The following is a 27,723-nucleotide window of genomic DNA, read 5'->3' as shown; positions in this document are numbered from 1 at the left end:
AGCTGTGAAAGGGGTTTCTATCTCCAGTTTAGCTACCTGTGAATATCCAGGTTGAAATACAGACTTTGAGGTCTATGCATACTCAAGTATTTGGAGGAGTAATTTCACCAATAACTTTCTGGAAAGGTGCTAATTCATCAGAGGAGGGGATTTATAATTTGATTTAGTATAAAGTGCAGAGCAGTGAACTTTTCTGCTGAGATCCCTGGGAGCACTGTAACTTCTCTGGTAGGCAGGAGATGACTGATGTCCTGCAAACTAGAGCGTGTCACAGAGGTAGCTATTTCACGATGATGGCACTCGCCCCAGTGCCTCCAGAACCTGGCATTTGGTTGAGTTTTTAAATCCACCGCTTGTTCTTTATTCTCCCTTTCCAAAGAGGGTTTTCTTTGTCAGTGTTTTGTCTGTTTAAATAACCAGAAAATTCCTTATAAAAAATGAGTTTAAGAAACACTGAGATTCCACAATTCAGCATGCAGACACAGAAAAGTAAGATTAAGCATACAAATGTGCCTTTGTCCTTTTTTGCAAATGCTTCAAAATGTAGCCTTCAGTTTCATAGAAACATACTGTTATCCAGAGCAACATAATATACATTTTGCCAAAACATGAAAAATGTATGTTTATGTATTCTGTGAAAGTAATTTAGCAGGAAAGTACGTATAGAAGCACCACAAAAATAGACTTCAGAGGAATTATACAATAGACAATAGAAGTTCTTGTATATGTATGAGTGTGAAGTGCTGGCGAAAAAACTCTACAGGGACCAAATCTTACTGTAAAAAAAACCCAAACTTGTTAAACAAGTCTGCAAAAGCAGACTCCTGGTAAACATTTATTCAACTACTGTGAACATGAACTACTGTTAAGTATTCTATAAAAGTTTTTAAAAACTACCAAGCAAGTTGTCATAACTGAAAAAACCCTACGTCTAGTACTTGAAAAACAGGCCATTAAGTACCATATTTTAAAATATGTATTCTACATAGGGATAGAGTTAATACAGCATATTCAGCCTTATCTTAGCATTTCATAAATTCTGAATTCTTACCCAAGCAGCTTCAAAGATCCTTCCATGTTACTTACATACCTAGGTTGTAGGAAGAAAGGTAAAGTGATGATCTAAAAGACTAGAGCCAGCCTTTCATCAAAGCTCCATCTCTAATCTTATCTTTTTAGTTTATAATCTTTTCAGACAAGCTGGAGGCTGCTACCATGGGAGTAACAAACTCCATTCCCAGTAGTAATAAAATACAGTATGTTGTGGATGGCTGCTCTTGCAGAGGGTGTTAGTGATAATAAATTTCTCTCATGAGAAACAGTGATTTTTATGTTTTCATTTTCAGGTGAGAACACAGTCCTGTGCTGTTTGGGCACAAATTAAAAGTAAGTCAATTTCTCCTTCAATGAGAAAACAGAAGTTGTCATGGTTTTGCTTGGCAGCATAAACTAATAATTGCTGTGGCTGTTTCTTCATTTGCCATTAATGGTCAGTTGACTTTGAGGACTGGAAAGGTTAGAGGCAGAAAATTTGCCTTGCACGTCGGTATTCCATTCTAATGGATTCAGTAATCCATTCTAAAATGGATTCTCTGGTTTCTCCCTGGTTTTCAAAATTATTTTTTCTATGCATCACATTGAAATCTTTACAGCAACTTTGTGCACAAAGCATTTGAAGCCAGAAGATGTGAAATTTTAGAAGCCTGCTTTAAGATAGTTCTATATTGGCTTAAAGATTTTTTTTTTAAAAAAAACATTTTCTAGCTTTTAGAAGCTACATTATTATTTTGGTATGTTCAAGTGGTCCTTGGAGAATTAAGTCCTTTTATGAACTTAGGAAAATAAAAGACACCATGCAAAAGTGAAAAATATGGCTAATTTTTGTACTTGTAAGTACAGTTTCTTAAAAGTGTAATGGCATAACTTTAAAAGCCAGTGAATTTCTCAGCATGGTTTTATCTTTGTTTTTCTTTTTGACTATAAAATGTTTCCACTGAATGAGTTTACCTCAGAGGAGCTTGGAATCCACTAGAGATCAAGTTTCCCTCCTTTTCAATATGACAGAAAGTACTCTCTTCACCCATTTCATCATATTTCAGCAAAAGGCAAAAATTTGCCTCTCCTGACAAAGAAAGTGGCACCACTGGAGTCCCCTACAAATTCTAAATTCTGCTGTTGAGTTGAATGACTCGATTGGAGTTAGGAAATGCAGTGACACTGGAGAGTGAGACAGTACATTGGAATGATGATAAATCATGTGGTGCATGGAGTGCTTGAGGTGCATCACCTCCACTGTTCACAAAACCCACGTCTGACTATTGCTATTACTCATCTTCTGGTGACAACTGTGTATTTCTTTCTAGGTTGCCTTTTGTTGTTTACTCTCGTGACCTAGTTCATTTACCGCCACACTTAGAATATAAGTTAGGCAGTTTGTGGTTGTGGAGACTCGGATAAGATCAAGGATTCCCTAGGTTTGAGGGCTCTATTGCTAGAGCTGTATAGGCAAGAGCTGTAAAATAACTCTGGAAAGACAGAAAACTGTCCTCTTCTGATTTTGTCATTCATCACCTTATACAGCATCATCAGAGGCTGTCTTACATATAGGTGGATTTGGGTTTTGGGATGAAAAAAATGGGCATTGGAAGACGGGACTAGGACAGGTCAGGCCTTTGGCTTTCTGTTGTAAATCCGTTTGCCTTTATATTGAATGGACTTCTAGCCAAACAGTGTCCTTGGCCTAATGTACTTCTGCAGCTGGAGAGGCTGAGACTATTTTTGGCTCACTGAATCCTTTGAGGAGTATTTCTTAATTCAACTTGTGTGGAAGGCAAATCTGTAAATTAAATCTAAACCAAATGGGCCTGTTTCAAATGCTGTCTAGACAAAGCTACACATTCTATGATAGATCATCATCATAAGAAGTGGTAGAAAGCTGTTAAAAGCGTGCTTTCTTCCGTCACAAATAAATGAAATGAATGTTGAGGGTTTTTCACCAAATATACTCCACAATGTTTAGGGAAGACAGTTCTGTCATTTTTATGGAGGGCTGACATCTGCCCTAGAGATGCATAACTTGCTTATGGACACTGGTGTTACAGTGATATAAGGACAGGTATAACTTTTACCAAAACTGAACGTGCTTGTAGGTTGAACAGATTTTCCTGGTAGGGTCCTGTCTGAAATTCTTTATTTTTCCAGGCTCACAGTAAGTTTACAGGTTAGAGGTGCTGCACAGATACAAGCCTTGCTTCACTGAGCAGTGTTTGGCAAAGATGGTAAACTGGTCAGGTTCTCTTTATGGCTCTGTATGACTTTTTTATGCTTCACATTAGTTGTTGAGGGTGTTTCGAGTGAATGCCTAGCCAGTTTTGTGCCTGTACGTTCAGGTGAGCCAAAAAAGTTTTAAGTAACAGAAGTTGCTTTTCTGATGTTCAGACACTTGGATTCTCATTGTGGATATATACAGTAATTTCACTGAATAAGTGCCATTTTTACAAGAAGTTAAATTTTTGCTAAAACATTAAATACTCATGCTTGCAAGATGTAACAGCAAGTACAGTTGTGGAATCTTGCAGGAATAAGATCCAGCATCCTAGATGTCTGTGGGAAATCCAGTAAGAAATAGGTAACCTTTGACTAATGCTGAAAATGGGATAGAGGTGGCTGGAAGGGATTGAGTTTCTATTTTCACAGGTTACTTTCACCAGTAGTTCTTAGTAATTCTGGTTTTGACAGCAAATCACTGTAAGCCTTCTGTTCTGTCCCTGGGTGGCTTCTGGTATTATGGGCTTGGGTAAGGCTATCATTGCCAGGTTTATTTCTATTCTGTCACTTGGGGAAAAAAAAAAAAAGAGAATGGGGAAGAGAAATCGTGCCCAGATCGTAAAAATTTTGAAGGAGATGCATTGAGCCATTTAATAAAGCACTAGGATTTTCTGGCACCAGAGACCACCTTGGAATATGATTTAGACTGAAATTGCCAGTGGTGAGAGGGGAAAATGTTGACATTGAGTATCTGAATTAAAAAAAAAAAAAAAAAAAAAAAAAAAAGGCAGGAAGCTGAGGGATGGAGAAGTATAATCACTTTTGAGAAATACACCATTTAATCTTACTTCCTCAACTGGATGGTAACTGCTAGATAGTCAGCTCCATTACTACTTGATTGAGCGGTAAGTCTAGCATCTGAATTTTGTTACAGTACTTTAGCTTTGAGCAGGCTCAGTTGGTGTGTCTCCAGACTGAAGTTACACTATTCGGTATTTGGTTGTTTGAACTGTTTGATATTTTCTTTCAGATTTATCACCCAGTCTGCAATACATGACTGCTGTTGGATTAGGGTCAGTTGCTGCTGTCTGCCTTATACTGTTCCTGTCATTCTCAGCAGCACGGTACGTATTGTTATTAACTCCAGTTCTGTAGTCCTCCTGCACCAGGCTTACGTGTTTTTCTTTTCAGATAGTTTTTCTTGCCAGCCTGCTTGGTTTAGGCCTCTTGAGTGGTTAGAAACTATTATCAAGAGTTCCTTCAGTGGCCAGTAATGCTGTCCATTGCTTGAACTGAATGTCCTCTATATCTTCGCAATCACTGGTGAAACATCTGAAAAGTATGGGGCTCATCATAATAAAGGAAGGATTCAGACACTGAGTAGCACCAGGAATTTAGTTCAGAGGTGTTTTGATTTAATGGTAATTAAATAAATGAGGTTTATATGCTGTGCTACTCTAAAAGTGAAGTCATACCAACAGACATGTTGATATACTTTTCTTATGTAAGGAGCCAATTTCTAGTCTTCCCAACTTTATTCAAAAGGCCTAAAAGGATTGGTTTTCAGTAGTGGTTGATCATTAGCTAAAGGGCACAATAAAAACATGCTAGAAATTTTGAAGAAATTAATTTTTTTCTGTTTCACGGTCCTTCATGCAGGGGCAGTAACTTTATGACTCTCTTCCTTTCAAAGGTAAAACAAGCATGTGCCTTCAAGTAATTGTGAATATCTATGTATGTTTAAAATCTCTTGACTAAAAAATACATCTGTGTTCCTATTTTAATATGTTTATCTCTAAGAATAGTCTTCTGACTTACATCCCTTGAAAGGTCAGGAGCCTCCAGCTTGGGGGCTGTGAGGTATAGAGCACTGGTTGGTTGTCTTATTTGGCATTCAGAAATAGAAGGAGCTAGTCTTATACAGGGCTGGAGAAAGTAGGGTTATTTGGATTATTTATAGTTGTCTAAATTTCAAATCAGTTCTTGCAATCTAAATTCCAAAATAAAGGTTCCACAGTGTCTTTCTTTTCTGTAAGTAATTAAAGAAAGGCATCTCAGGATTCTCTTGGCAATAGGATGCAGTGGTAAACTCTAGCTTGCAGTCTTGATTGTTTTTGGTTTTTTGAAAAACATTGTCAGAGTCAGCTTTGACATTTGAGGCAGAACGGGCTGTAACTGTCTTGGTGTCTAAACTAGCACTCTGGCAGAGGGCTTATTGCAGGAGGAGGGGCATACCTGGGCTGTCATGGTGTGAAAGGCTCCTCAGTTATTTCAGTTTCTCTGGCAAAAATGTGACAGAAGGATATAAATACTTTTTAAAACTACGTCAAATCTCTTAGCATCACAGTCATAGGAGAGCTATTTAAGATCATAGACAGTACTGGAAGAATCATGTATGAATATGAGCCAGTTGTGAATGAGTGTAGAGAAGATTAGGTCCTGACCTTCCATTTCAGTCTTCTTTTAAAAGAAGTGAGAGCAAAAAAAACCGAGGTGACATCCTGAGGGACCTGGGTACACTGAGTACATTTGACAGGGGTCATGCTGTAATGTGGTGTAATGTTGGGGGCCAGAACTTGATAATTCAACAAGCATCTTTTAGGGCTTTGATCTTGGTGTACAGAGAAATTCTTGAATCCATTCTTCTGTTTTAGAGAACATCAGACAGAATCCTTGGCAGAAATTAAAGCTCCCCCATACCAGTAGAAGGCAGAGAAAGGAAAACCCAGATGTCAGTTGTGATAAGACCCTTCACAGTGCTTACAAGACATAGCTGTAATGTTAATAAATACAAATACTCTTAGTTTTAAATAAGCCATGGTCCTGTTTTAGGCACTGTACTCCAAGAAAGATGTGGCCCATCAGGAGAAAGAGACAGAGGAATTCGACAAGAGAGACATGAGATCTATCTGATCCAACTGCGAGTAGGGTAATCTACTAGTAGGTTGCTTAGCCTGGCAGAGAAGAGAATGCCAAGAAATATGATATACAAATATACAAAAAGCCATTGTAGAAAGACCAACTTCCTCCTGTTCATAGTGCCCATACATGGACCGTCCATGGGCAACATACCCACGTGCTTCTGAACAGTAGGGAAGGGAGGCATGGGAACAGATTGCTGTGAACGCTGTGAAACCATGGCTTCTGAGTGGTCTGCTGTCGTGGTTTAACCCCAGCTGGCAACGAAGCACCACGCAGCTGCTCACTCACTCCCTCCTTGGTGGGATGGGGGAGAGAATCGGCAGGGTAAAGGGGAGAAAACTCATGGGTTAAGATAAGAACAGTTTAATAATTGAAGTAAAATAAAAATAGAACAGTTAAATACGTAACGCAAAAGCTGCGCACGCAAACAAAGCAAAACAAGGAATTAATTCGCTACTTCCCATGGGCAGGCAGGTGTCCAGCCATCCCCAGGAAAGCAGGGCTCCATCACGCGTAACGGTTACTCGGGAAGACAAACGCCATTGCGCTGAATGTCCCCCCTTCCTTCTTCTTTCCCCAGTTTATATGCTGAGCATGATGTCATATGGTACGGAATAGCCCTTTGGCCAGCCTGGGTCAGCCCCCCCCAGCTGTGCCCCCTTCCAGCCCCCCGTGCACCCGGCAGTGCATGGGAAGCTGAAAAGCCCTTGACCAGTGTGAGCACTGCTTAGCGGCTATTTAGCAGCAGCTTAGCACTACTTAGGAAGAACCAAAACATCAGTGTATCATCAACATTGTTCTCATCCTAAACCCAAAACACAGCACCATACTGGCTACCAAGAAGAAAATTAACTCTATCCCACCTGAAACCAGGACATCTGCAAGAGCAGGTTAAACAAACATTTGTCAGGCATGACACAGCTACAGCTGATCTTGCCATGGTGTCAGGTGGATGGTCTTGGATTATTTCTTGGGGTCCCTGTAAGGTTTCCTGTCCTGCAGCTTCTGTCACAAAGAACCACTGTATCCAAGTGCTCACCAGCTTGCCACACGTCTGCTGTCTCAGGGATTATATTACCGCAGCGGGACAGATTGTGAATTCCCACTAGCGTGGTTGCTGACAGCAGTTTTAACTGTTCCTCAGTGAGTAAAAGTCTGACACTGGATTCCCAAAGTGCACAGCCTGGCTGCTGATGTCGTTAGATAATATTAATTTTTTTCACTTTAGCCCATAGTTGTTATTGTTAAGGTGCCTTGTCATGCATTCACCTTGCTTCAGTCCTCCTAATCCTTTGCTTCCTTTTATATGATACCCATTCAGGTATAAGGACAGTGCCAAAACTTCAGCTTTCTGAAGATCTGCATTGGGCATGAGTGTTGTCAATGCCAAAGTTAATGTAGGTCAAGTAGTCATGAGACCCTGTGGGGGTCTATGCTTCCTACCCATCTCGCGCTGGCTGTCATGTTCAGAATTTATACCAGCACCTTAGGTCTTCAAAAAACATCAGAAACTCTGTCATTTATGCCATCGATATGAGTGATGCCCGTTCTCCGTCAGGTCCACGCTTGAGTCTTGAATGGTTTTTAAGCATTTTTTTCTAACTGGAATTTTTTCTCTTTCTCCAGCTCTTATCTGCACAGCACAGTGCACTCCCCACCTGCTGCTTTAGCCTACGAGGCTGTTCATTTATCTTCTACAATGGACATGGCACAAACAGGGATTACATCATTGTTCGTAGAAACTGAAAACATGTCTCGTCTCTGATGTGTTATCCCCTGCAGTCAGCATAGAGAAAACGCACTCTTCTTACCAAAGCCAGCATCTGTCGGGTATGGACCTATCTGCATGGCACATCTATGGTATGGCATGGGCAGTTGAAATGTGTTTGTTGCTGGCAGTGAGATGTTTATTGTCTCCCCTTGTTTCCAGATGGTGTGGTATGTAAAGGAGAACCTTCCCTCACAAATGGGTTTGTGTCAGAGGCATTAGCATGCATCCTGTGTGTCGGCCACAGGCTTTCACTTATTCCAGCCAGATGAATGCATGATGATGAGTGTCTGTATTGTACTTTATTATATCAGTAATCCCCTGATCCAGTTGAGGTTGTCTGAGGATACCTTTAGATACCTTAGGGGAGACAAACTGGCCCATTATGAGAGAAAATACAGATCAATCCTTATATCAGATAAAGTGCCTATTTTATGTCCAGGTGTAAAGGTAGAAGACTTTCATCAGTCACTTATGGGTAATGGTACTTCAATAACATGTACAGAGTTGTTAGCCATCAAATTGTCACATTTAACTAGTGTCAGCAACAGATGTGTTCCAGAGATATTGCAATCATTGCTTACAGCAATTAGCAATAATTACAAATAATATACCAATCATTAAAACTGCAGTTTGCCAAAAAGCTGAGTACCTTTAATGGCATTGAAACTAATTTAAATAAGGAGCTACCTGTGTTAAGTGCAGTTTTGTTAATCTGTTCTGTAATTACAGCTGAGTAAAGCCATTAAATCATTGGTTAATGAGCTGGTGTGTAACATCTGGTTAGAGTCACTTAATAAAGTACAATTAATGGATTTCCTATGGCACACTCTCAGTTAATATTTTTTCCTTCTGTAAGAAAGACTCAAGTGCCTTTGGTTACTTCTACTCCTGTTCAGAAGTTGCTTTGAGATGTATTAGTAAAATCATTCTGTTAACTGATGAAATAAAGAAGCAAGAGTGTTGGTTTTTACTCAGTTTTGTCATTTTTCCCAAGTTATGTTTTGTGTTTTACCACTTTAAATATATGATACCCATTTTTAGAATTCTAAATGTTTCTGATTCTTGCTGGTTTTATAATTTTAGATGTTCTGTCTCTCTAGGATGTGTAATTCCTTTTTTGGTGTTTAAAAAGCATATTTTAAACTGTAACAGCAGACTTCATAGTTGGTAGCAGAGAGGAATTACCATCAAAGTTACATGAGAGAGCTTTTAGCTGCTGCCTCTAACGCGGGGGTGCTTTTTTCAGATCTAGGCAGATGTCATTCCTGTTATCCAGCACTTCCTCTGCTTACTAAATCTGCCCTTCAAGTTAGTAAGTTGTCAGTAGTTAGTAGCTGAGTAAGAATACCTTTGTCTACATTAGTGATTAAGAGTTGGTAATGTTTTCCTTCGCTGGTTGAGAAAGCACAACTTAACTGTTCATACTGGGCTGCTGTTACTTAATTTTCCAGTTTCTCCTGCGGAATTCATTTTCTCGCACATTCTGCTCGTAATTCCCTTTCTCAATGGAGTAGGTTGCCAAGGTCTGGCATAGCAGTACAAACTGCACCGCTTCCTTCTGGTTGATTCTCCTGCTGCTCTGGTCCTGTGAGAGAGTTCATGAGCAGCTGTTCTTGAATAAGGGAGAGCTGGAGAGGTGGGAAATTACTTAGAGACAGACATGCCATCCTCTGAGAAAGAAAACTTCTTTCACCTTTTACTAAGCCCAGCAGTGTTCCAGTACGTTATACAGGACCAGGAACATAAAGTCCATCTTGTCAGTGGGTGCAGTTGGAAAGTTGGAGGTCTTCACATAACCTTCAACAAGTAATTTCTGTGTGCCTCTTCTTTACCTAGCTTGTCTTTTCATAATGTAAAGTTCTCCTAGCAAGGTTTCTTCTTACCAAACATCCACACTTCTGGTGGGACTTCCATAATGTATTTAACGACTCATTTGGACATCTCCGCACAGCAGACGGTGCAGCATATTGACACCCAGGAATGGACCGATAAGGGAGAAGCGATGAGGCAGGACTCCCTGCTGTCTTAAGTTCTACAAAACAGCTACAGTCCTGCAAGTTTCCCTCTTTCCCTCTGCCTCCTTTGTCACTCTTGGCAGACCTACCTCTGGCTGTGAGCCTGTCTTCATCTGTCACGTACTTATCTTTCTTCCATCTACATCTGTTTCAGTTTAATGTGGGAAGCATAGAGAAATAATTTAGCCTTGCCCTCCTCAGATAATTGTGCAAGTGTTAACAGTTCGTTTGTTAGAGCCTCTGTCTTTCAGAAACATTGCTCACTTGCTCCCAAGCTTTCCAATTATTTTTTTAAATTATTTTTTAGGGAAAGTAAAAAGGTTTAAACAGTAGGGAATTCAGAAGTAGCTAGAATAGAAGAAGATTCTTAGAAGTTCTACTCAGAACAACTATTACAGGACTGGACAAAAAGAACAACGTGAAATTATAGTGGCTGTACTTACTTTTGTCTGTTACAGAAACAAGCTTGTACAGTGAAATTAATCTGGTTTAAGGGTACTGCTGATGAAGGCCAGTTCTCTGACATTTCATTAGAAGGAGATATGCCTTTATGCTAGAAAGGGTTTCACTGCAAATATGAACTTTTAGACTTCTGATCAGATGGCCGATTTGCAGAAGTACTTCTTAGGAGAAGATAGTCCTAGCAGGTGCCACTTTGAAAGGGGCTTTGGAGTTAGAAGTGTGTGTCTGTAGGGGTACTTTGTTACTCAGATTTATAATCCTTATACTCAAGTTTATGGAATGACCTAGCGGCTCTGTATTTTATACGTAGCATCCTCCCTAACTATTTGCAACATTGAGATAATCACACACTCATGATTTGAGAAATCCTAGAGACATTTCTAATGATCTTTCACTGCTGTTCCTTCAGTTGATGCTGAAATTCTCCTTTTTCTTCCAATGTTTTTTGCTCTGCTTCCTCAGATATGTGTTCCACACACAGGTCAAGTAAGGTAAAGCCAACTGAAGCTGCTCTGCTTTTACTGCTGATCTGTACCCATTCATGGTGCTATATTGCGATGTGCTATGTTGAGAAGCTCTTTTGTTTAGATACATACCAATGTCTGCATTATCTCTGAAGTGTTTTCGTGTGTAGAGGAAACAGGAAATTGTTAGCCCTGGATAAACTATTCTGTGTAAGCTTAAGTTAAACTATTTTTTTATCTTTTATTCTGTAATAGTGAGATAACATGCAGGTTCCTGTAAAAATCCAGCATTTATGCATGTAATTGTGATGGTATGTCAAATGAAAAACCTTTTATTGCAAAATACACTTTCTACTACATGTCACTGGTGGGTCCTTTAAATCTTTTGGTGAGATTTCTTTGCTCTGGGCATGATAGAGACTGCCAGAAGCCATCCAGGCTTGTTTGTTTCAGTATTTATAGTCTCAATCAATTGTACCTGTAGGGCCGGATATGTGGACTGGTATGCTTCTTGTTTCTACATGTGGTCTCAGATTTAACTGTTCTCAATCACCACTCCCGTTTCCCAGGTCTTGCACTGTTTTGCAGGGCCATTTCATATGCAACAGAATTCAGCCAAAGGCCAGTGTGGGCTGGCAGATCTATCATCTCTAGCCCAGAGGGAAGCATTTCTGTTCCTAGTGACAGCATTGCTAGGAAGTTACGGAAGTCTGAAAAATCTTAACGGTCGCATTGCTTTTAAGGACAGAGCTGGTGCCTTCGGTTGGCATACTGAGGAGACTGAAATTAGTTGGTGATCTCAGTGCTGAGCTCTAGTGGAAAGGAACAAGTGTCAGCGTTGCAAAAGCACCTCCACAACTGCCGTTCCTGGCAGCAGGAGAAATGACACTGTGGACAGCACAGACACTTGTTCCTTTTGGCTCTGGCAGAGGTGAGGTCTGAGGAGGCAGAGGGTGATGACGGTATTTGTGATATGGCTATTATGGAGCTATTTCCATTTTGGGGTTAACAAAAATGGCACCTTTATGGTCACAAAAAAAGGGGGACTTGCTCTGAAGTTCTGTTTTTCCTTCTCCCCGCCTTCCCCAAATGTTTGTATTTTTTCCAGAAATACTGCTTTTGTTCCTGCAGTCTCACAGCCGAATAAGGAAAAGTGACGTTTTGTTGGTGTTTTCCCACCTTGAGGCAGCACAACTGATGTATTTCAGTTGCAGTTCATGTTTTATGTTCCCTGATGTCCTTGTTGGATCACCATGTTGTGAAAAATGTATACATATATGTATAATATATATATGTGTGTGTGTGTATATATATATGTAGTTTGTTCTGTTTCTTCCATTTCACTTAAGAAGTAACTGAAGGTATAGTCAGAATTTCACAGCAAGGGTGGGGAAGTTCAGTTTCTGCCCCGAGGAGTATACAAAATGTTAATAGACTGGGGAGCAACAGAGAAAGGATTATAGAAATGAAGTCAGTTCTTAATAGAATAGTTCTTAATAATTTCCAAAGGCCCAGATTTTCTGAGCAGCTTTTAGCCCGGAATGTTTTAGCTTGACATTGATGACAGTTCATTAAAAGTCTCTCCTGCAGCTATCCTGGGAGAAGTGAAAAGAGAGCAAAATGGATTGGAGTGGTCTGGTGAAGATGTTTCAAGCTGATGGGCACAAATCAGCTGTGCTAATACATTAGATAAAGGCTAAAATAACAAGAATGTAGGCGTGGTGTAAGCCAGTTCTCAGCTTTCCCTTTTAGCTGTGCAAAATGACCTACTCAGTTTGGTTCTTGGCTAATGAAGATATTAGAAAGTTCCATTTTGTTTTGCATTCCTGTGAATTCTGACCCATTCTAGGTATTTTATTTCTATGTCTACAATTGGCCAGTCCTTTCCTATAACCTGGAATAGTCATTCAGGCACACAAAAACAGAGCCAGGTGAATGTGGAATGCCAGATGAGTAGCGATTGTAAGTATCTGCTGAGAGGCAGGGAAATAGTGCTTCAACAGCAGTTCTGCATTTTTGCAGTATACTAGTCTCTTACTGGCAAATGAATAAAATGATTATTATGTGATTATGCAGCATGTTTCAGAATGGTGATTTGAGTGTTTTGTGGCTAAATGAAATCTGGCTCCTTCCAGTTCTGTTAAATACTACCTTACTCCCTTTATTCTTCATGGCTTTAATCTGCCAGATGTTCATTTTTATTACAATAAAACAAGCTCAAAATTGGGCATACATCCAGATATTCTGAGGAATTCAACTTTCTGCCCCAGATTTTCATGAAATTCCCTTGAAATTACAGAATTGTCCAGATTCTTACCCCATGCCACTTCACATGGTTCTTTCTAAATTTAGTGCGATGATATATATTTACATTAGTTTAGAATCTGCTCTTATGTTTTAACTCAAGACAGAAAGAGGAGACAGAGATGAATACATTGTGCATTTTCTCCAGGAGATCGAAAGCGGTAGCTGTAGGAATGTTTCCTAGTATGGCCACAGCAGTATCCAAAGACTCTTCAGCAGTGCTGTTATTTATCCACTGTTTGTCTACACAGGAGCTCAGTGTGAAGCAAGGTAGATGGGAATCTCCAGCTTCACATTTCCTTTGTGGCAATTCCCTTTCTTGTTCAAAGATGCAATTTCACCCTAATTTTTTTTTTCTTCTTAAAAGATTTTTCTGTTGGTCTGTCCAACAGCATTTGAGATTAAATAGGATTGTTTGAGTTAGTTAAGGATACTGTTGATCTGTTCTGCTTTCTGCTGGGACTCCTGGGAGTTTGTTTTTTCATCCCACATCCTGATAATTACCACAGCAGGACTGATTCATATTTTTCAAGCAGACCAGGCTGTTTGAACACATTTCCATATATTGGCTTTGGGCGTTTTGCAATGAAAAGCCATGCCATCTTTGATGAGGTATAACAAGTGTTTCTTATCTGATAATATGACTTAATGCAAGCACCAGTTCTGTCTTTGCCCAGGTTCACCCTCCAAAACAAAAGGCAGAGTTCGTGCATTGAAAAAGGATTGCATTTAGAGCAACAAAGTAAGGCTTAAATAACAGTGATATTTTCTAATCACAGGAGTGATGAACCCAAATACTTGGTAGAGTATCAGCACGCAAGAATAGTACCTTAATATGAGAAGTGATCCAATTTAATCCCATTTAGATGTCACTCTGTTTCACATTTACCCATAAACATGTCCCAGCAGCCGATAGTAAATCCGTATGATAGTGAAGTACTTTTGCCTCCAGGAGTTTTATCTGGTACCTGGAATTTCCCTTCCCGGATATTTTCCTCATAAGTCTGCTTTGGGTATTGAGTAATTGCTTCCTGTGATTAGTCATATCCTGAAATGCTCTTTCTGTATGGGTGAAGTCTCTGCAGTCAGGATATGCTTCTCCATAGGAATAATGGCCTGGTAAAAATTGTTTGAAGTGCTTTGGTACAGTGTGTGGGAACTGCGATACCTGGAAGAGACATTATTTCACAGCACTGGCTCTCCACTCTGGTATTAGGTGCTTTTTTTTTTTCCTTTTTTTTTTTTTTTTTGTAATATTTCCAGTCCCTTTTGAAAATCTTAGCTCTGCAGTCTCAAAGAACCTGGAGCACTTACCTTGAACTTCACTTCTATATCCCTTTCCATTGTTAAGCTGTGCTTTACTGTGAGTGCCATGTGAGTCAAGATTTAGAATCATAGAATCACGGAATATCTCAAGTTGGAAGGGACCCATCAGGATCATCGAGTCCAACTCCCTGCTCCTCGCAGGACTACCCAACACTAAACCGTATGACGAGGAACATCGTCCAGATGCTCCTCGAACTCTGACAGGCTTGGTGCTGTGACCGCTTCCCTGGGGGGCCTGTTCCAGTGACCAACCGCCCTCTCAGTGAAGAACCTTTTCCCAATGACCAGTCTGAACTTCCCCTGACACGGCTTCATTCCATTTCCTCGTGTCCTATCGCTGGTCTCCAGAGAGGAGATCAGCGCCTCCCCCTCTGCTGCCCTCACTTCTATGCTTGGGATCAGTTTGTCCAAGTTCATCTGTGTTAGTTGAATGTTCCTTCTGCATCAGTTACTGTAACTGTTTCACAGTTTTAGTGTTTTCTAAAGAAATGAGCCTGTCACAAATGCTCTTCATTTCCCCCTAATAATGTCTTTGCCCTTAGGGCGTATTCAAGAGCAATAGGAATCACAAAATCGTCATGTTGTGAGTTTGGCGAAGGCAGGCAGTTGAGAAGGACTAGAATCCAGCCTCTATTCTTGTCAGGCACCAGAGAATCCACTGCACAAGTAAACGATGTTACAAATGCTCTGTCCGTGCTTTAGGAAGCATGCAATACAGAAGAATAAATTGCACAGTCAATTCTCTCTGTCTCTTGCATGCAAACAGCAATGAAAATCTTTTACTGCTTAGTATGTCATTAGTCTCCTGTGCCTGCTAAAAGGTGAGCTCATTGAACAGCAATGCTCAAGTTCTGTTAGAAATTAAGGTCAATTACAAGATACAAATCCAAGGAAACGCAGGCTTGGTTGAGCCCAGTGTTCACAGATCTGTTTGTTATCTAAACTCTTTCAGCATGCCTGCAGGCTTTTCTCTGCAGACAGATTAAAACAATTATAGAGCAATGCTTTTTTTCAATACTCATTTGCAGTCTGTTAATTCTTAAAACGCATTACGAGCATCAGAAAATCAGTGGCGCTGAAGGCGGCTGTCATAGAGAATCATGGATGTGTTTTTCACTAGAAAAGAGCAGTGACATTCTCTGAACTTACTCTCTGAATTGAAGAGAAAAAAAACCAATACAAGTGCAGGCTTTCCTTAAGTAGGTCTTATCCGATATCTGCTGGTCCAGAATGATGACATGTAAGCAGAAGAAGGAGGTTACAGGCAGACTCAGGCTTCCTCAAGGAACGTGTTTTCCCAGTGCTCTGGTGTTCTGGGAAAGATGGACACAGGACAAACAATATCCAGCGAACATGCAGTGCATAGAAGGTTTACAAGCCAAATCTTCGTGTTCATCTGAATAGAGGAAGCAGATAGCTTTATGCAGGTATGCTGTAACGAACTGAGCAGTGTAGAAGATTTTAACTGTGAAGCAAGATAATGATTAGATTCAGTCAGTTAACAAAAGCCTTTGAGTCTCAGACTTTTACAGTGGGCTTTTAAAAGTGGCTTCTAAAAGCATTCTCTTCACGCCATATTCATCCTTCTACACGGTTATGTTCTTGCCAGGAACTGTGCTGAGTCTGCACAGGCTCTGTATTAGAGGCTGCTGATTACAGGTGCTTGTGTGTGTTAGCTGCAATTTATTATTGTTTTTGCAGTTTATAGTTGATATGCTAATTCTGCTGTTGCCTGGCTCTAGCAAAAATTTGCTGCTTTTTAATGAGAAATGAGTAATCTGGGAGAAGTCTCCACTTCAGTCTTAGCCTTTCTCACAGCTGTAGAAATCTGGCTACCAGCTGCTGGGAAATCACAGGCTACAGATACAAGCCTTGAAACTGCAGAAGCAGCAGGTTTCTTTCCAGCCATCCCCGAGTGCAAATCACTATAATCAGTCCTTGTATTTCCAAGTAAACAAGCAGCTTTCAAAACCGATACAAATCTTTCTCTTCCTGCCTTTCACATCCTCCAGCAAACATACTGTTCTTTGACTTGCACTTTGTTACCTTTTTATCTGGTATTCATTTTCTCCGACGTTATAAGTTACATTTATTTCCCTTTGTCTTTTTCCCAATGGAATCAACATCCTATGGGAGCATATGATTTCATTTTTTTTCTCTTTGTAGGGCGGGGGGAGCGACGGCTCTTTTCTGTTGGGAAACAAAAAAATCATCAGTTACATCCCTGGGAAACACATTGTATTTAAAAGGTCTTCCAGCCTCAGGTAGAGATGAGGATTTCAAATGTGCTTGCTGTGACATTTGCTCTTTTGCACTGTTCCTCTCAGATTTCAAATCAAGGAAGAAAAGGTGCATAGATACACTTTAAATTTGGAACTTTCTGTCCTGCAGCAGGAACACCAGAGGGAGAAAAAAGTGACTGTTAATATAATTTCAATCCCTACCTTGCAATCTGACACCAGCAAAACTTGGTTCTTCACAATAAATGATTGATTTAAGAAAAAATTCTAGGGAAAGTACAGTGAAGAGGCAAACTGTCCCAGACTGCTTGGGAACACCATCCCAAAAGGAATTGCCTCTTTTACCGTTGGAATTTTGCAAAAGAATTGCTTCCTCTGGTACCAGTCACTGGATATGCCTTTATCATGGCTCCCTGCAGACTCTTAGGATGCTTGCCATGGCATTTAAGAAGGTATTTTTCAGAATCACAGGATCCGCTGCTTATCTAGCCTTTGCATTTCTCCGTGGCACTCTTAACAGACTGTCTATGACTCAAGACCAGTACTCATGGCTGTTAATCTTTCTAGCATGTTTGGCAGAAAGAGTTATCAGCTACTTGCTTTTGAGATAACCTTCACCAATAGATTTTTAATCAAGGGATGAGCAAGTGAAACGTGGAGCAAATGACAGAACCACTCTGCTCACTCCAACTTCAGGCTGCCAAAGGCTGCCTTGCAGACCGCAACTTTCACATGTGTCAGTAGGGAAGCATTACCACAGTTAGAATTAGAGATCCAGCTAAATAAAGAGACACCCATTAGAGTTGTTCTTTTGTGCAACTGTTGGTCTTTTTAAGAAAAACAATGTTTGCGTGAAGACTGAACATTTCTGTCCAAAAAGGTCTCCTTCTGAGAGAAGACTGAAGGTCTGCTGTAATTTCGAAGCGACAGTTTCTAAAAGTGCCATGACTTGCTCAGGGAGAGTCTTTGTCTCCTAACTTCTTTAGATTTCTTTTCAAAAGTCTGTACCCTTCCCTCCTCACTTCCCTTGGAAAAAAATCAGAAAACTTGATTAAGAAGGAAAAGAATAAGGTAGACGAGATTTTAAGATGTTGCTGAAGTAAATTAGGGTTTGCACCGAGGCAGTGCTGGTAAGTTTTGCTTGCAAGGTCAGTCTGGGGCGTGTACCTTTAGCAAAAGGAGAGCCCTAGTGTTTTTGATGTGGGACTTGTATACGTGTCTGTGGTCAGGGTTTGCACATTTGCTTATGCTACTCTGTGTGACTGAGGCACTGGCACCCCTTTGAATCATTTATGGATTCATCCATTGGAAAAATACTGATAAAAAACATATCTTGTCAGAGGTTTTTAAAAACAAATATGGAGGTTTGTTTACAAAACATTATTAAATCACCCAATTTTGCCTTTAAAAAAAAGAAACATAGATGGTATGGACAAACTGCATTTTTAGGCATTGCTGTATTCACTTCTTTATTTGTTTTTAAACTGCTGCTTCTCTTTTGTACTTGGGAAAAATCTTGTCAGTACCCAATGCTCTTTGTTCCCTTTGTACAACAAAACTTTTATAATGTTTCCTTTGCTGATTAGCTGGGGTTAATTATCTTAGTGTGCATCTCACTGGGATGAAGAACCTTGTCTCTGGTTCTGAATGTAGATAATCATCTTACTCCCATGCCTGCCAATCTATTCCTGTCTTCATTACCTGTTCTTTATACAACGTCTTTTTCCTGAAGAACTCAAAACACTTTACCGTAAGAAACCACGAGGAACAGAGAAGTTAGGGGTTGTACTGGCTGCCGCAGAGTGAATTGGTAAAAACATAAAACTAGGACTGTTGTAGTTTGACTGGCAGTTTTGTATCATGAGCACTGATTTAGACAATGCTGTCCCTTTCTCTTTTGATAACTACCTTTTATGGCTTGGAAGGTGGTTCTGCCACACGTACCTGTCTGTGATCAAGACCTGGTTTTCAGTAACATGATACAGATTGGTTTTACATTACTTCTTTAGTGAATGAGAAGGTTACATAGGGGTATTTCACATGGATGTTGAGCTACCTTTGTGCTTGTGATTAGAGCAATACATTTTGAGAGTAGATGAAAAATAAAAATATTCTATGCTGTAGGAATTCATGTGTTATTTAACAGGTGAAAATTATGTGTGAATGTTACACTGAGGGGTATAATATCTATGAAAAAAGTATTAAAATATTGTGTACTCTCTAGCTGTGTGTCTGATACTGGTTCTGGGCAAGAGGAGGAGGGCATAGACCTCTACTAGATCTGTTAGCTTACTCAGATAAAGAAACTACAAGTAGAGCAACCTGTCTGCATTCTGTAAAGGTTGTGTCCACAGCAGGCAGTGTTACCTGTGCAGTTCCCCTCAGCCATGGTTTGGCCTTTGCAGTTTCTGTGGCCTTAAGTTGGATGCCAGCTAAACCCGCAGTACCCTGGTTTCCACAACTCCAAAAGGGTGGTGAGAGGCAGAACAGGGCAGTTGCTTGCTGTGGGACTTCGGTGGAGTTACTGCTCTCTCTGCTACTCTGTCTGCTAGCGTGTGGTACAAGCTAATAAATGCAGAGACTAGAAATATCAGAAGCATCTGCTAGGAGAGCCTTAGGCTTTGAGCAAATGGTTGTGATCTGAATACTGTGGCTACTGCATGACAAATGTCTGAAACTCCTTTGGGCCGGCAGAGGAGTAAGGACGATAAATGCAGCCGAATTTTAAATTTTAAACTAAACTTTAATTTTTCCTTTCTCCTGCTTTATGAGAAACACCTCATTGACAACTACAAAACAGTGCTAAGCTGTGGCTGACAATCAACTTTTTGGTCCACAGCAAAGTCACTGGTGGAAAATAGAGACATTTTCTAGGGGAAAGGACAATTATCACTGAAGGAAAATTTGGAGAGAGGCCAGGGAGCAGAAACTGTCACAAGAACATGAGTAAGGAGGGGAATGACTTGCACAAGACATAAAGGAAAAGAAAGCGGACGGAATCTAGCAAGAGATGAATGCACCACTTCTGCTTTTTGTGCTGTTTTTTGCAATATCCATCTTTGTTGCAGTCCATCATAGCCAGCCACGTTTAGTTGTCAATTTTACAGGTTATTTGCAAGTCAGCAGCATGCGCATAGCGATTGCAACATCATGGTCACTCTGGGTGCGCTGGTGGGGGGAGCAGGCGAAACTGTATTTCCCCAGCAAAATGTTTACCTACAGAGAAAAAATAGTGCAGTAGGAGGAGTGGGGACAGCTGAAACAGCCTTTAGGTTAGAGGCCAGATCATATTTTCCCCTGAAAACTTTGGGATTTTTTTTTCCCTTCCAGAAATATGGAAAGTTTGTCCCAACTTAAATTTTGCAAAGTTCAGCAGGAAGCAGGCACCAGTAGACACCTTTCTAGCCTGGTTGTGCAGCCATCCATCAAAAGTCAGATCTTCTCTTCATCCCATTGAGAACAGGGGCTTCAACTTGAATCTCTCCCCTTGCAGAAGGCCCTGAATACTGTAATCCTCGACACTTCCATAGTAACTGTATAAAGTGCATCCCCATCCACCCAGCAAATCATGTTCCAATGCTTTCCATGCTAAGGTCCCTGCAGTCCCTTTAAGGAAACAAGGCTTTCTGCTGCTTCTGGTTTTTTTTCTTTCTTTTTTTTTTTTTTTTTGGTCAAGTAGCTTGTTTGTGCCATTTTTATACCCAAGTACACAGCCAGTGCTTGTGCTCTAGCGATCTGCAGGTACAAACACAGCCATGATCCAAACTTGGGCAGGAACTGCACAGTGTGGTCGAGTCCGTGCTACGTAGCACGGGAAGACCAGCTGCAGCCTCTGATGCTCATGGGACCAATGTCTTGTTGTGTTCCCGTGTGGAACTCTACCATCCTTCATCCATTTTGTGTCTGGCACTGTAGCCCCCCTCCCCTCTCACAACTTACTTTTTTTTAGTAAAAAAGAGTTTTAAAACATTTTAAGTTGAAATAAAGTATCTCCTTTTGTGTTTTGTTTTTTGTTTTGTTTTGTTTTGTTTTGTTTTGTTTTGTTTTGTTTTGTTTGAGAGATGCTGGTGGACCGAATAAACCAGCTCCTGCTTTGGCAGTACTGACCTGTAGCGGCCTTGCTCCCACCACGTAGGGTCTCCCTGAGACTGTGACTTTGATTTAGCCAAGTGCTGACATAAGTGAGAAATGCAGATTATTAAAATCTGATACAGCTGGGTTTCACAGCCTCATGTTATTTTTCCCAGCTTTTAAATGGGTTTTGGTAGTTATATACCCAAGGGCTTCTACAGGCTTTGGAACTTTTTGTCAAGTACAATGATAATTTTGTAACAAAAATACTGCTTTTCCTATGGAGGAACACAGTTTTACAGAAAGGTTGCTGAAATAATTAAATAGATAGACATTTTGTCAGGTACAAACTTCATGATAGTCCAGTGATTTAAAACCACCTTTTTTCACAGTGTTCCCCATGTAAGGGAGCAGCTGGAGAGAGGAAGGTATCCCTTCAGAACCTCATAGTACCCCTTCCACCTCTGTGCTCACCTGGGCTTTAATCCTCACACCCAAAGGCAAGCCCTCAGCCTGAGCTACTCTGTTGGGCTTTTTATCCATGAGATATTCTCTAAGGCATTTAGGTGCTAGCAGTTCTTCTGGGGGGTAGGCAAATGCCCATAAACATCTAACTGGGTACCTACACCCTTACAAATCAGGTTTCTGGAGGATGGAGATGTCTGGAGCTGTTCTGGATGAACAGGAGAGGCAGGGGCAATAGCTGCTCTTGCTTACATGAGCTGTGGATGAGATAAAGGTGGTTCTGATGAGAAACAGCACAGTGGCATCAGTGGGCCTCAGTTGGAGCCCCACAGGGCTGTGGAGATGTCCCCTAGCCCACTGCCAGTAAAGGAGAACATGACAGTAATTCAAGAGGCACTTCTGGACTGGAGTGACACTCCAGTAACACTCTCCCTAGGAAGTGGAGCTGGTAAAAAGCTGGACCAAGCCAACCAAGAGTGCAGGTTTCACCAGCATCGAACTGTGAGATGCAGGAAGGTGCTTGAGGAATATTTGTTTAATGGGTGTTTGTGCTGGCAGATGCTTAATCCTTTATAGCCACAGGCATTGAGGGAATGGGTGTTTGCCGGTCTCTGTGAGTTGCATATGTAAATATATATTTGTATATATATTGATGCTGCATTTCCTTGCCTCTGATAAAAGGCTTTCCCGTTACATAAACAGGTTTTTGACTGCATGAAATTACTTTCAACCCCTAAAGTCTTCTAAATTGTAGCAAAAGAAGGGGTAGTTTGGCTTTCTAACTCCTCCATCGGTGTTTTTACCAGCACATCACAGCACCACATCCCTAAGAACATAGCTGTGCTGCTGAAAGCCTGTTGAGAGGGCAGGATGCATACCTGCACCGCCGCCGAGGTGCAGGTGTAGCTGGGAGAGCTCCAGGTTCCAGCATGCCTCCAGATCATTGCCAAATGACCTGATCTGATGTCTTTTGATGCAGATTTCTCAGGAAGGTGGGAGATACTTCATGTTTCGTTCTGCCCCTTGAGGTTGTCAAGGGGAAACTTTGTGTCTTGCCAGAAAATCCCTGAAGGTGCCCGCTGCAAATTCAAAGCCTGCCTCTTGTTTGATATAGCACTTGCCAAGAAACACAAGATCTTTCCACTCCAGTTTGCCGTGGCACAGCTTTTCTTTGATCGCCTCTGGACCTCTTTGCCGTCTTTGCTTTTCTCGATGAAGTGCTGAAAGTCTCAGTGGTGCCTACAGACAAGAGAAAGTTTTACAGGAACTGAAAACAATAACTGGTACAGCTACTGCACCCAAGCTAGAAAATTAAAGGCCTAGAAAGTTCTGGTGTTACAAATGAAGAATGAGTTATTACTCTCCAGCAGGAAAGGGTCAAGCAAAGAACAGCTCAAAGTGTGTGAGCCAAAGCACATCCATAAAAAGAGCAGTTCCTTTTAGTTCTAATGGGATGATGCCCAAACCACAGAAATGGTTGCTTAGCGATGATTTTTTTTTAAATTCATTTCTTGATTATTAGCTTTCCAGTGTCCCTTTAATATACATACATCTACATGGAGAAGGGATGAATGGTGGATACAATTGCAGACCTGTGTCCTGCACTAGCTTTGCATATAAGGTATTTATATGGCTTCCTTTGCCATATGTTTGATTGCACAGCACCTGTAGTTTATGTTTCATTGCAACACCTCTATATGATGTGGAACTGCACTTAATAATGCTCTCTTACTAGAGGGAGGGTGGTAGACTGAATACAGGGAGCTTAGCTGCTGAGATACTTTTAGCCATTATCTTAAAAGTAACCACTAAAAAAGGTGAACTGGAGAGGATGGGTATTGTTAAAGCACATAGCAGAAAGAGGTACTTATGAGTCCTATGCCAGCAGAGCAGTCACCGTAGAACTGTTCCATAAGTCTTCAGCTTTTACCTCCTTAGGGTAAGTGTTATACCTTCACTGTCTCCATTCCCGCTCTGTGCAATACGGGTGATTATGACTGTTCTTCCACTGAGACCCTAGCACGGTTAAGGCATTCCCTTATACATCGTTTTTTCACAGAGTAAATACTAGCTTGGGAACATTAACATCATCTTTATTGTTTCAGTGCTGTAGGTCTGGCAACAATACAAGCAGGCTGATGAGCAACGGACAAACTCTAATATAGGAAGCAGGCTTGAGGTAGTGCACGTGGCACAACACTGTTAAAAGCAGCACTGCAAACCCTCTGGATTAGGATACACAGGCTCATCACGTAGGCACATGTTTTGCCATTTAGAAACACAGAGAGGTCATAGAATTTTCTGCATCCAGCAAAGAGAACATTTTTTAGGAAAAAAACATTAGTAGCCACAAGCTATGTTGTGCAGATATTAAGGCTCCTGAAGCATTTCTTCTAAGACAAGACCCTTTCCCAGACCCCATGGCCAGAAATTGTATTTTTCCCTTGAGGGGTGCTGCCCCAATGAACACTCAGGTCCAAAAAATGCATCCCAGCAGACTCACAGGAGTGTCTTACATTTTCTTCACATAGTAAGAATGCCTGGAAATGCTTGTGAAGGCCAATAGAGCCTGATCACCCTGGTCAGCCTTGCTGCAAAGTATCTCTGCTGGAAGAGGGTCGGTTCTTCCCCACGACCCTCACGTCTGGTACCTGGCCTCCCTGCCCGCTCCAGCTGCTTCCCTTGAACTGTCAGGGACCACACACATCTTTATGGTTTGGTCTGGCAGAAACCGTATTCCAACAAACATGCACATGTGTTCCAAGCTGTTTTGAAGCCATATGAAGCTGAATTCCCATTCTCCCTTAGCGTGCCCTTAGTTTTATCCCAGCACCACCAAATTTTCCATAAACTTAAACATCCCTCTCTTTGAGATTTCTATTCTGCCTTCCTTTTTTTTTTTTTTTTTTTTTTTTTTTTGAAATTGTTGTGATAAATCTGATTTAATTTGATTCAGGAAATACCACCGGGTGAGCACATCCGACAGATCCGCAGACAGCCGGACCACTCAATCCTGAGTACGAGTGAGAAAGGGTTCCAGCTAAAGACATCAGGAGAGGAGGAGGCTTGGTCCTCTTCAAACTGAAGCCAGCCTTTCTACAGCATAGAGGCTAAGAGCAAGCTTCTTGTGTCTTCATCAGTTCATCCAGCATCGCATAGAAGTTGCTAACTCTTTTTCAGTAATCTGAAAACAAAGCCGAGTATGGGTTTGGTTTGTTTGAGCCTTTTTGTTGAATTTTTTTAGAGCTCAGCCCACATTCAGTTGCATCTGGCAACAGAACTGCTCATCTCTGGAAATCCCACTCATGTGATTCTCTCTGCTGACTGCAGGCTTTGTTCTCCTGATCTGTGGCTGAGTGTCACACCATCCTGTTCATCACAGGAAAGGTATGAATTTAATGAGGCAAACAGTAAAAATGGAAAGGGAACTAGTGCCCGGCGTTGTGCCACCAGCCAGGCGCAGCTCTGCTTGCGGTGCTGTGCTTTGCCTCCTGCGGGTTTGGCTCCTGCACTGTCTGAGACTGAACTCTGCTTTACAAAAAGTCCTTTCTCTTAGGGAAAACACTCCCTAGGCCAGGATGTCTTTGAAGTAAAATGGTCCTAGGGAAGGAAGGAAAGATGAAAGCAGGGAGACGTGGTTTAGGGGACCTCTCAGTCTTTAATATACCATCAAGTGACCTGCCACCATGCCCTCAAGTTAGTGTAAATCACAGCCACACAACAGACGTGAAGCCAGCTTATGACAATCACATGTTTTCTGTGTCAGAGCAAGAGTGTGAAATGGTATTGATTCAAGCTGCAGACCACATCTGGGCATCAAGGAGAAATAAGAAAGGATGCTGGGTAGGGAAGAGCTCTGAGAACAGCTTTGTGGGCTCCCTCCTGTGCAAAACCCCAGGGGCTGCAGTGAGCCTGACAAGGAGTGGAGGAGATTCCTGTGTAATGTCACAGGTGAGACAAACAGAGGGTTCGTTTTAGGGCCGCAGTGTCTACCTTGCTCAGGTTGTGAGGCCTGAGAAACCTTTTGAAGCAATAAAAAAAGCCACAGCAAAATCATCCTGCAGGAGCCTCAGTTTCGTGCAGCTGCTTTCCATCGGAGCACTGTTCAGCGATGCTGTTTTCACTCTCTGCCCTTTAGCAACACGAATCAGCTCTGCAAGGACTTTCCTCAGAAATCCTGTCACAGTAATATTGTGTGGTGTTTGCCAAAGGTGCTGTTTTCCTGAGCTGTGCAAAGGCAAACTATTCACGCATGGCTCTCGTAAGGTGAAGCAGAACAGAGCCTCTTTGGGTCTGTGGCTAGAAGTAAACTCTGTGTCCCAGGGGAATCCCGGGGCAGCGTCAGTGCCCTATCAAATCGTATTCTTCTTCAGCCTAGTTTAACTCCTACGTCATGAGGCCAAATTAATGGGAGCACCTGCAGGCTGTGATGCAACAGAAAAGAGCATTTATTTAACCATCCGAGGGAAAAACAATCTAAATTATGGTAACAGCAACCTGCACCTGGTCCCATTTCCAATTCAAGGCTAACCCCTATGCCTGTAACACAAGAACTTTTGATTTACAGCTGCAAAACTGAAGCTGGGCCCACAGCTTCACATGGATGTTCATGTGTCCAGGATACCAAAATACCTGCTGTCTACCTGAGGTCAGGGTTTGCCACGGGCAGGCAGAGCCAGGGGAGCATTACAGCTTGGCAGAGGAGTGACCAGGGGAGCACCAGCTGTAGCCACCCTCTTGGGCCGGCTTGTTTCAGGGAAAGGGATTGCTCAGGGTATGTGGTGCTTTGCACACAGAAGGTCACCCTGCCTGCCTTGGCGTACATTGATCGGTGTGTATCATTTGGGGTTTATGAACACAGAAGGTCATGGGCTAATGGACGTGGTATCGTAGGAGGTTAGGAACAACCTAAAATTGCTCAGAAATGGAGCCAGTCAGCATCTCTCAGGAGCAAGGCTTTAAACATGTATTTTCTGGGAGCCTTTTAAAACCCAAATCTCTGTGTACATAGCTACATACTTGCTGTCTGCTAGCAGGAAGCAAACTAAAGAGTTTTCCTGCGAAAGGAAGAGCTGACAGTATTGAACTGGGAGAATATATGAGCTAACGAGAAAAAAATAAAGAGAAGATAAATGAACTGCTGAATTGTTCATGTCACAATAATTATATAAAGGCATTCGAACTTTCTTAGCAGTTTCTCTAAAAATGGTGTGACTTACTGAGCCTTCCCAGGCTTTCCCCAGGGGAGCTGATACCACGCAGTCACTGCGGCTTTACAGCAGCAAGGTCCTGGACCGCAGCCAGTCCTGGGGAGGTCACCCAGCACTGCCGAAGAGGGAAACTGAAAACAAGAGTCTCCCTCAAGGGGAGAAGTCCTTCTGGCCACACATGGATTTTTTTCTAGCAACTCTCTGATCAGGGACATGCCACAAATTTAAACAGCTCTCCCTGGAGCCTGCTAGCATTGCTTAGGCTGCCAGAGACTCTTCCCTTAAAAGTAAATCTGCCTACATCTTGCTTTTTCTTGTACATTTCTAGATTGCATTTCTAGATTGCATTATGGTTGTGTGTTGCCCTTGAGGCAGAGGAGCAGGTAGAGCAATGCTCTGAGGTTTACAAGGGCAGAGCCCACGGGCTGACCCAAAGAGGAGGAGGCTTGCAGCAAGCCTAGGAAAAGCAGAGCGAGGTTAGAGCCAGAGCTGCTGACTGCCCCAAGATGATAAGAAACACTAACAGATGGCCCAGCAGGGATAAGTCTTGCTCATCTTTTTGATATTCAGCTGCAAAACAGAAAAAAAAAAGGACAAATGCAGAGTGCTCTGCCCAGCAGGCAGAAACCCCAGGCCTGCAGCACAAAGGCATGGGGCAGAGCAGTCCCAGGACAGGACTGGAAAGCAGGTGCATCGCTAGCTTGTCATCCCATTTCTGTTCATTCTATACCTGATTTTTTAATCTAATTTTGCTGGCATGTGTTTATGTGAGCCAGTTTAATCTATATCTCCCAGCTCATCTCTACCTGAACATTTCTATGGCTTGTCATCTACTGTCATCTCCTCTGGTTCTTCCTGTGGCACCTTTCCTAGAATCACAGAATCACAGAATCATTTAGGTTGGAAAAGACCTTTAAGATCATCAGGTCCAACCGTTAACCTATCACTGCCAAGTCCAGCACTAAACTATGTCCCTGAGCACCACGTCTACCCATCTTTTAAATATCTCCAGGGATGGAGACTCAACCACTTCCCTGGGCAGCCTGTTCCAGTGCCTGACTGCCCTTTCAGTGAAGAAATATTTCCTAATATCCAACCTAAACTTCCCCTGGCGCAGCTTGAGGCCGTTTCCTCTCGTCCTATCGCTTGTTACTAGGGAGAACAGACCGACCCTCACCTCGCTACAACCTCCTTTCAGGTAGTTGT

General features: G+C 41.7%; 1 protein-coding gene across 11 annotated transcripts in view; it reads left to right on the top strand.

Annotated features, from left to right (window-relative positions):
- The window catches only part of SUSD1 (sushi domain containing 1), a 91,578-nt gene that overhangs the window by 35,600 nt on the left and 28,255 nt on the right, over positions 1-27,723 (top strand). For 3 of the 11 annotated variants that reach the window (XR_014230776.1, XR_014230777.1, XR_014230778.1), the window contains exons 14-16: positions 1,347-1,386; positions 4,298-4,391; positions 7,816-8,049. Coding sequence is in view for 4 of the 11 variants with exons in the window: in XM_082337543.1 (XP_082193669.1) it covers positions 1,347-1,386; positions 4,298-4,391; positions 7,816-7,954 (273 nt within the window). In the remaining 7 variants the exon portion in view is untranslated. The other 8 variants (XM_082337543.1, XM_082337542.1, XM_082337540.1 and 5 more) reach the window with 6 other exon arrangements.

The sequence above is a fragment of the Platalea leucorodia genome (genome assembly GCF_965183815.1).
Source record: "Platalea leucorodia genome assembly, chromosome: Z".
NCBI lineage: Eukaryota > Metazoa > Chordata > Aves > Pelecaniformes > Threskiornithidae > Platalea > Platalea leucorodia.
The sequence above is the reverse complement of the archived record's forward strand: the minus strand, read 5'-3'. Positions and strand labels throughout refer to the sequence as shown.